Source organism: Acyrthosiphon pisum, chromosome A1 (assembly GCF_005508785.2).
Source record: "Acyrthosiphon pisum isolate AL4f chromosome A1, pea_aphid_22Mar2018_4r6ur, whole genome shotgun sequence".
Classification (NCBI taxonomy): Eukaryota; Metazoa; Arthropoda; class Insecta; order Hemiptera; family Aphididae; genus Acyrthosiphon; species Acyrthosiphon pisum.
In genome coordinates this window covers 12884869-12895424 of record NC_042494.1, presented here as the reverse complement: position 1 = coordinate 12895424, position 10556 = coordinate 12884869, and the positions used below count along the sequence as shown (strand labels likewise).

At 28.4% G+C, this 10556-nt stretch overlaps 1 protein-coding gene across 1 annotated transcript in view; it reads right to left on the bottom strand.

The window, feature by feature from the left end:
• Nucleotides 1-805: 805 nt before the first annotated feature.
• LOC107882139 (bifunctional 3'-phosphoadenosine 5'-phosphosulfate synthase-like) overlaps nucleotides 806-10556 on the bottom strand; it is an 18436-nt gene continuing 8685 nt past the window's right edge. Inside the window, exons 2-11 of the mRNA XM_003241414.4 lie at nucleotides 5297-5402; nucleotides 4970-5205; nucleotides 4750-4888; nucleotides 4402-4520; nucleotides 2449-2655; nucleotides 2132-2359; nucleotides 1869-2066; nucleotides 1593-1799; nucleotides 1147-1423; nucleotides 806-1063 (exon numbers count right to left, since the gene is read on the bottom strand). Of these exons, the coding sequence (XP_003241462.2) occupies nucleotides 966-1063; nucleotides 1147-1423; nucleotides 1593-1799; nucleotides 1869-2066; nucleotides 2132-2359; nucleotides 2449-2655; nucleotides 4402-4520; nucleotides 4750-4888; nucleotides 4970-5205; nucleotides 5297-5402 (1815 nt within the window). The 3' untranslated portion in view covers nucleotides 806-965. The remainder of the gene's footprint in view (nucleotides 1064-1146; nucleotides 1424-1592; nucleotides 1800-1868; nucleotides 2067-2131; nucleotides 2360-2448; nucleotides 2656-4401; nucleotides 4521-4749; nucleotides 4889-4969; nucleotides 5206-5296; nucleotides 5403-10556) is intronic.

The window sequence follows — 10556 nt, the reverse complement described above, 5'->3', positions numbered from 1 at the left end:
TTCATATGAAATATAGTTATCTCAATAACATAAATGATCTTGATTATCTTTATACTAGGTACCAATAATATAAGTAATACTTATATTATTAATAAATATAAACTTATATACTTATTAAGTATATATTATATTTTTTTAACTGAGTTTTGAAATTTTAAGCTAACCTAACTTTACAAATAGGTACTTTATCCCACCCACTATAAAACAATGTACATTTTATGTTACAGGTAATTTATTAGCCAAGAGCAAAAACTGTTAAATGATAATATTATTGGAATAACAATGTTATGTGTGTGGTTTTAGTACTAAATCAAATACAAAATGGTAGGTTTAAACTTTATTAGTTAGGGGACCAACTGAATATTTTTCTACTATAAAATAGTAAAGCACACATTGACAAACAATTTAGAAATAAAATATATATATTTAAATTAAAATTAAAATGTTTAACAATAGTAACACATAAATTAATCCATTAGTATCAATATTGTAATCAATAGGTAATAGCAGTAGAATAATATTAGAAAATACATTCTAAAAACAACTAATTTATATAATATAATATATTACTATCTAAGACTAATAGTAAATATGAATAGGAGTATACACTTTGGTCGTTTAACTGTTAATTATAAAAATTTTAGTTCAATGGCTGTAATTAAACTATACAAATTAAATTTACTACTGTCATTTTTTAAAAATTTTTTTAAAAAAAATATTATTATCATTCAAACGTATACAAGTATTGTACTAATGTATAATATAAATAATAAAAAAAGCTATTCTACATACTACCAATATAAATTGTTCAACGCACCAAAATAATGAAAAAAAAACAAAAAATTAAAATAATTCACACACATAGAAGTAAAGAAGTTTAAAAAGAAATGGAGGGATTGTTAGTTCATTAAAATAGGAATGTCCAATGTCCACTATGGACAAATATAAATAAATGAAAATCTTATTCAAAGTTTGTTCAATGATTTGTAATAGCTGGCGAGTACTTCCCAGGCAGAAGATGCCATGAACCCAGCAGGTGGTTCGACACCATCTTTGGCGAGACCTAAAAGTGTAAATATTAGTTGTATACAAATGTATAGGTAAGATTAGTTTAGATAAAATGTTTACAACAAAAATAATAGGTACCTCTCATTTTTGTGCCAGAAATGAAGTTAAAATCATTATGCCGGGTAGAATCATAAAAGTCCATGGCTTTTTTTGTTTTGTCGTAGGCTGCTACACGAAAGGGAATGATCTCCAAGTCTGACAGTCCTGGTGCCATAGTCAACACACGAGCACCATGAGTGGGATCAAATAAATCACCTGACGTGTTAGGATCTGGGTGCGGAACTCCTGCTGGATCCCTGCCCACAATGTAAAAGTTTGCTCCGGCAGACATGCGAGCTTTGGCATGCCATTGCACCTAAAAATCAAAGTTATATTATCCATTATACTTAGTTATGGTAAATTGAATATTTTATAACAAAGTAAGATTGGATTTTAAACAAATATCTACTAAATTATCCATTCATTATTGCTTACTAAATATGAAAAAACAAATAACTTATTATTCTATGTTATAGAAATTATACCTCTGTAGGCCCAGCATAATTCATAGGTGCTGGGAAAATGGCCAACACAGTATTTTCTGGATCCAAAATTCCATCTTTAAGTACAGCTTTGTGTTGAAGTATTCTCACATGAAGTGGAACATCATCGTCTTTTGTCCAGCCACCAAGAGGGTGTAACAGTAACACTGGTTTATTATATCCGCGTTCCAGAAGTTTTTTCTTAGTGTCCTAATTAAATATCATCATATTAACTATAATAATTAATTAATTAATACAGAAAAATATAATAATACAAACCTGCATCAATAGTGCGTGGCCGTTATGTATTGGGTTTCGAAGTTGGAAAGCAAATATTGCATCTGCTTTCATTTCTCTCCATTTTGCACGGAGTTCATTTGGTGTGAAACGAATATCGTCCAAACCATCATTCCATAAGATCCTTTCTATAACGTCTAAGTTACCACCAACCAACCAATCACCACTTTCATAAATTGTCTGAAATATAATAAATAAAATATCAATTACAATAATGGCAAAAAGTGCCTAAAAAAATTAAGTACTTTTATATAAGGATGATTGGGATGCGATGTTCCAAATTGACGACATACTCGTTCTTCTTTACGGTGGGGATAGAATGATGGTTTACGAAGTATTGCTATCGGTTTTGAATTATACCATAAAGCAATTTCTTCACAGCCAAATAGCTGTTCCTTTTTATCAGTGGTTATGGGCAAAACAATAGGTATGGATTGGTTAACATCCTCACTAAAACTATTGAAATGCAAAGTCTGCAAATAATAATAATATTATATTATATTATAATATTACATACGTTACAATTTTCAAATGATTTATAGTTTCAAATGTTATTGAATACCTGTAAATATTCTTCTTCGTTCATGAAACCACCAAGTGGAGCTGCCCAGCCTTCAGCCAATACTTGTACCCATTGTGTGTCCATCTTACTAATGTCAAGTCGAGGAAGTAATAGTGCTTCGGATTTGGTTTTTTCTATTGCGTTTTCTGGGACAAACAGTTCGGTAACACGGTCAATGTCACGATTCATTTGCAGGGGAATTACTTCCTAAAAAGAAAAACATTTTAAATAAAACAAAAATTAAATTTTACAAGCAATAGGTTTTAGGTATTACTTTTAAATGTTGTTTATTCTAAATACTTAAAAAGTTAAAATAATATAATATCTTATACATTTATTTCATGTCATTATAACTTTTGTTTTTATTCCTTAATTACTTTTAACCTAATGTAGTTTAATCAGCCATCTCTTACAATTTCCATTTTATTTACTGGGTGTCACAGTGTCTCTACTTTAATAGACATTCGTGTAGCGGGTGATCTAATATTATTATTATTAATATATAAATAATACCTATATTTATTAATTTATTATATTATTTATTAATTAATATTTATTAATATTATATATGATTTAAGAGGACATCACACCCACATGTGTTGTCTCCACACACGTTATACGTACGATAAAGACAAAACGCGTCCGAGTACCTATAAATCGCTCAATTTTGGTTCTAGGGTAAAAATACTTATAATAAAATTGAATTGTGACAATATTTCTGAGGGAAATTCGTTGCGTTTTTTCTATTATACTTAATATTACGTACATTATATCGTTTAGAAATAGCAAAAATGTCAAAATTTTTAAAATACCTTTACTTTTCAATTTTTTTTAAAAAACTCACAATTTTGCTCGAAATATTATTACAGGGTGTTACCCTGGGTATCTTCCCTAATCTAACTACTCATATCATATTTTACCATCAAACCTACTTATTGTACAAAAAGCATGTATAGATTGTAGATTTCTTCAAATAAATAAAAAAAATAAAAAAGGTCTGTACTTAGAACTTTTTTTTACATTTGGCTTTTTATTTATTTTTTTTTTATATTTGTATAATATATGACATAATAAAAAATAGGTATGATGTATTTTATATATAAAAATAGTACCTTATTTATAAAAATAATGCCGTTAGCTTTTTATTTTACGATAATTCAATTTTTAAGTGAGTTATGCGTGCATAATAAATGTAAATTAAAAATGCTCACTTAAAAACTGAATTATCGTAAAAAAACTTCCAACCAAAACACAGATAATGTTCGTACCATTAAGTTTCATTATGGGTCGATTCATTCTAATTTTTAAGCTAACGACATAAAACGTGAATTTCTGAGCGTAAATTTGGTATGTTACGCGTTTGTAAGACGGAGACAACACATGCGTCCTCTTAATATTATATCAAACAAATCCATGTCCTAAAATTTTATTGGTAAGTTATAATTGAAGAACAATTAAATAAGAAAAACGTATTTTATATACACAGTGTGTGTATTGAGGTTGCAAGTACCTGTGATAAGGCAGTGGAGTATTTAGGAATTTTTCATGGATAGGGTCAATGTACAAAACTACAAAATATTTGAATTAAAAAATGAACTCGGTATTTTTCAACCATTTTCGATACCAAACTGATAACAAAAAAAAATCATTATATTAATTGAAAATGTTGATAACTGAAGCTTCGAAAAATTTGTATGAGTCAATGTGGACGGGGGGGTAGTAAGGGCAAAATATTAGAATACTTTTTCACTAAGACAACTTATGAGATATCATTTAAAAATAGGGATCATTAAAAAATTCCAATAAGACACATGTGTAATGAAAAATGATATTGTGCACATAGCTGATTCACAATCCCGTCAAGGCTTTATAACAGTTAAAATTATATTACTGTGTACCTACATAATAAATAATAATATTATATATAAGTAATATACCATAGGTAAAACTCACATTTTCTTCAAGCATTTGTACTACTTGCATAGTACTCTCTTCTATGGATAAATGAACCGTTTTAAGAACTAATTCTGGTGAATCTGGTTTTTCATACACCTGATCAACTCCAGTAAATCCTAAAAATTAAAAAAATGTTTGTATTTCTTAAATAGTTAAATTGCTAATTTAAATACAACTTATCATAAGCTGATGACTCAATTATAATATTTTAGTATTTCACTTAGTTATTAGCACATAAATCAATATGATACGTAAAATAATTTATAATATTAAGTTTAAGTACTAACTACCAACTATCTATATCCAACTCTTCACAAAACTGTATGTGTTTAAAAAATAAATTACCTTTGATTTGACCAGCCCTGGCCTTTTTATATAAGCCCTTGACGTCTCGTTCTTCGCATACACTTAAAGGTGCATCAACAAACACCTCAAAAAATGGTAAATCAGCATCCTTGTGTATCTTTCTGGCCATTTCCCTGTCCTAAATTATGACAGAAACACCGTTTTTCAACTGCACCAGTTGTAATATTTGTAAGACTTCGGTTTTAAACTAGCTGCTCACTTGTTGAAATGGAGACACAAAACTGCACAGTGTAACCACGCCACTGTCAGCGAACAATTTAGCCACTTCGGCCACGCGTCTGATGTTCTCTTCTCTATCGGCAGGGCTAAATCCCAGATCTCTGTTTAATCCAGTTCGCATGTTGTCGCCGTCCAATCCGTAGGCTGGTATTCCTCTGGCGACCAAATACGCTTCCAGTTCGAAGGATACGGACGTTTTTCCGGCACCGGATAATCCTGAGAAAAATATTCGATTTTATTGACGTTATATATGAAATGCACTATAAAAAAAAAAAAAATGATTTTTAACTTTTTTATCCGCACTGACCTGTAAACCAAACGGTACAACCCCGGAATCCCCGCACGTTGCCGAGAACCTGTCCACGTTTGTCACGAGAAACGTGATGTTTCTGAACAGTGACATTAGTCGCTACCTGTAAACAAAATTTTAGGTAAAATAAATCACCATTTTTATTAATTACAATATATAAATTTTTTTTTTACAATGATTATTACGATTCCATTGAAATATTGAATTTCAATTTTCAAATACAATAAAAACATGGGTATGTCTACGCCATTTAAGAGTATTAGTATCGAATTAGTTGTTTAAAAAAAATATATTAGTTCAATGTATAGTTGATCTTAATCGGTAAATCGAACCGCGATATTACTAACATGAGTAATTTTAATAGAAGATTCTAAACAGAATATTTTACCTTTAAGAAAAACAAAAGTTTACCGGGAAGTTATGCTATTTAGTATTCAAAGCTATGAGATATTTTCGATTTTTATTATTTTTTTAAAAATTATTAATATATATTATTCAACAAGAATGCATTTTTCGTGTAAAATAGTTTATCATTGAATTCAAGTATAACAGATCCATTACAATGGCATATACTACTGTACAACAGAGCGGTATCTACTTGTCGCCCTTTTTTTATTTTATTTTAAATTATATAGTTGTAATATTCTCGTCGTTGGGGCCGGTCAGAGTAATATTCTGATAGCCGTTAACTACGAGTATATTATGATTTTTCAGGAAGCATGACCACTTTTGTTGATGATGAAGATGTTGACAGGGTAGTTTATAAATAAATGTAGACAGATGAAAGATACTTTGTAGTTTATTAAAATGTTCTTCAGTAATTTTGTCTAAGTCCAAATGACAAGTTACACAGAGTGACGTGAAGGTGCTTGTTGTGCTTTGGAGTAGACACGTCTGAATACAGGCTGTTTCAGGCTCCCTTTTATATTCGGGTCCCTGCTTCTCCTGCCTATCGATACGCTATCTTGTCTCTAACGGATGTGGTCCGTGTGACCATCGACTCAGCCCACGCCCTTGCAACATTTCTAATCTATTCTGCGTATTTGCCATAATGTACTGTTAGTTAATTTATTATCTACAAATTCGATTATACTAAATCATTCTACTTTTTTATATATAATATTTGCCATATTGTAAAATATCACTTCCGTCTATTCTACACGATTTGTAAAGTCGTGCTAATCTGTTGCGGTATTATTATTTAAATATCGTTCCCAAATAGTTGATTAATTGTAAATTTGTTTATCCTTTCGTTTTGGTCACTATACTCCCCATGGCTATTTAATAATTTATGTTTCGTACAATAGAAAGGATGAACTAGATCGTTTGACGTACAATGCCGAATATGTACCTAATTGAAATTATTTTAAATGTTGCGTAGTAACTCGCTTACTACATAGTTTTTATTGAGTTTAACGTTTTCTGAATTTTATTCATTAATAGGACGTTATACCTACCTAGCTGTATGTATTGTTTTGATCTTAAAACGCACAACACAGCAAATTATTACCATTATAATATTATATATTTATTTAATATTATTATTTACGTTAAGAATATTATTAATGAACCATACATAGGTTTTTTTGATATATTTTAATTATTAAAATATCAATAATATTCTTATCTTTAAATTTGATTGTAGATAAATTCATTCCAGTAATAAATATAATAAATTATAATGGATTATTCTGAAGCCACAATTTTCCGTGTAGTGCGTTTGTAAGATGCGAGAAAATACATGTGGGTACGACGTCTTCTTAATTAAAAACTTTTTTAATCTTTGGTATATAAATAACCAAATAATATTTAATGCACTAAAAAATATACACAAATTGATATAATACACGCACAAAGATTTCATTTTTTTTATTATTTAAAATTGGGAATTATCCACTTATTCTACACTTGCGTAAGAGTGACATTTATGATTACAGTGGAATCTTATAGGCAACTTCAGTACAAAAAATAATAACCACACGGAACATAACACCAACATTTTAGTATTAAATATTATATATAACACATTAACACGTAAAACCTATTCCTAAATGAATTTAATATATATTTTTAAACGACACCGTGTATTACACGATTTTGTTAATAACATGCACATGATTATGAGATACTTCTGGTGATGATACGGAAGTGTTATTACGAAACTTTTCGTTAAGACAGGAAATAAATCCAACCTAATGACTGTGCTCTGAAACTCGTATTAAGCTACTTTCTCTGGTGAAATCCAAATGCGACCTTCAATGTATGATGTTTGTCCAAATATATTACTTAAATATTGCTAATTAAAATATTGTCTTCAAATACTCAATCGTTAAATTAAACAAATAATTATAAAACGTACCAGGAAATAACATAATACAGTTTTGTAAAATGATATAGGTAGGTAGTGGTATTAAAATGTTAATTCATAATATAAGATTCAACTATATCAAAATAAAAATATTGTTTTTATTTTATGATGGTTTTTGACTTGAGTATTAAGTATAACAATTATTGTTTATCGTTATAAGAAAAATAATAAATATTTGTTAAGTTTTATTATAGGTTTATTATGGCATGACGTATAAAAAGCATGAAAAAAGAAAAACGATAAGATTAAAATATAAAACGATCGATTTATTGACCAATTCATGCCGGTGTGATATTTGAACCATAAAGAAAATTATTAATTGAACTTAAATAAACTTAATAACTTAATATTATTCAAATTAATAGTTTTGAATTTATTGTTGTATGAAATAATGGACAAGAATAACCTAAAAACTGTAGATTTAAGTGATAGTATAATATAATGTAAATAAAACAATACGTTTGTTAACAAAATTTTTTAGTAAATATAATGTATAATATATTAATATACGTACACTTCTGCTTGGACCACGTACCGCTTTGGCCCTTACATTAACCGACATTTTTAATTTAAAATAATAAAATATTTATAAACAAAAATCAATTTATAAGTTATAAACCTGTGAAATACCAAAGTTGTAAGTTACCGGATAAAATATATTTAAATAAAAAGAGAGCAAATTTATAGTTGTCAGCCCAACGAGCGTGATTTTCCAATTGATCGGAAGAAGACCGGAATTCTAGGATATCTAACGGACTGCTGAGAACAGAGGAACCCCTCTATACGCTGACCTCTAATTGGGCGATAGAGGTCAGCGTATAGACCTCCATCGCCCAATTACGATCTCGTGCGAATAATGTTGCTTTCGCCTCCGCAAGACCAATGACAATTTAAAGAATTTTTTTCTGAACATAATTTATCGTCCAGTATTTGAATAATCCCAAACGAATTTTTAAAGTACAAACGAATGTCTTATAGTTTTATCACTAAAACAAAATACTACTTTATAAATGTATTTTACATACATTTTACTATACAATTATACAAATACAATATCAATACAATACAAATGAATATCAAGTATACTGAAGTACCTATGACGCTTATCCCTGCAGTTTATCAGTTATCACTAAAGTTAACGGAATATAAAAGCGGATTAAATTTATTTACCTAGACCAAACGATAACATTTGAAGTCCAATTTATTATCAATGACATTAGGCATATAAGAACCATAATATAATATTATATACTGGGATATAAATTGCAACTTATTTGCTAAAAATGATTTTAGAATTAGCTGTACGCCTACCATTATAGGACACTAGGTAGGTACCTACATTCCTACATATATAATTATCTTGGAAATACTAATATTAAGGTTTGGTTGAAAAACTTTATTTATTTTATGAAAATTGTGTTGCTTGAGATTATTTTGAATAATGAATAGAATAATTTGATTACCCCGAGGTTCACGAATTCACTATTAGCGTGTATTAATATTAAACTGTAATTTACTTGTTAACTTTCTACAAATATAGTCGTACAAAACACAACACGTCACGCATTTTTACAATCTAGTAAGTAATAACTATAACAGCTTGTTAACTTATCTATGAAGTATCAAATAAATAAACGTATTATAATATAATACTTAATAATAATAATAAAAATAATAATAATAATAATAATAATAATAATAATAATAATAATAATAATAATAATAATATTAATAATACCAATACTCTTCATAATGACTGCTATAGGTAACATAATAATTATTTATAATTAATTGTAAGTCTCGATGAATATAATAAAAGTAATAACAATAAAAACAATTTTAAATTAATATTATACTTAAAATTAATATCAATAATAATAATGATGATTTTTGTCACCTGAACCCTATATAGTGGTGGTAATTTTAAACAATTATTGGTTTTGATCATGAATATTAATGGAAAATAATAAAAACAAGAAAAATACAACGTAATAATAACCGGAAAATGTCGTTTATACCTATCAGACTATAATTTCCTGTCTTGGAGGTATTTGCGATGACTGATGAAAGATGAGCATCATCTATTCACATATTATTTATATTATTCTCTATTAATAATATCCAAGGCCAAACTAAATTTCATACTCCAGTGTGCAGATGGAAATGTCAAATAATTTTAGTAGGTAATAGGTATAGACGTGTTCATCAGAACTTGACTATTCATTAATCATAATAATAATCTTAGTCAAATAAATAGGTAGGTACTATACTGTAAACAAAATTCACAAATAAAAATTTGAATACACATCCAAATACCCAATGGTTCATATATTATAAACAAACGATTAGCTGGTCATAATAGTTTATAGTGAACATTTTCTAAAATATCCAATAGAAATAATAGAATGCTTTTACTTTCAGAATTCAGTACCTGCTTAGATTTCTTCGGCTAATAGGGACGTATACAATTTTAGTTCAGCAGAACCAATTTTTCGATCGGAGCGGAGCGATGAATGTATTGACTTTACATTGATGTGTGTTTTATTTTTAGATTCTGAGTGGAACGATGAATGTATTGATTTTACAATGATGTGTGTTTTTTTATTTTTTTTTTATTTTTTAATTTTTTTTGTGTCTGTGTACACGATAAGTAGTCGAAATAATGCTACGATTTTCAACTTCAGTATCTTGTTCGATCAGAAAGTGAATATCGTTGGTGCATTGGGGAGGTCAAAATTTAAATTTCCCAGTGGTTTTCAAAAGCGCCGGGAAAAACAAAAGAAAAATTAAGGAAAAACGGGAATTTTTACGCAAAATCGATTTTTCACAAAATTGAATTTGGTTTTTGGATGTAACTTTAAAAAAAATTACCGTAGATACATGAAATTT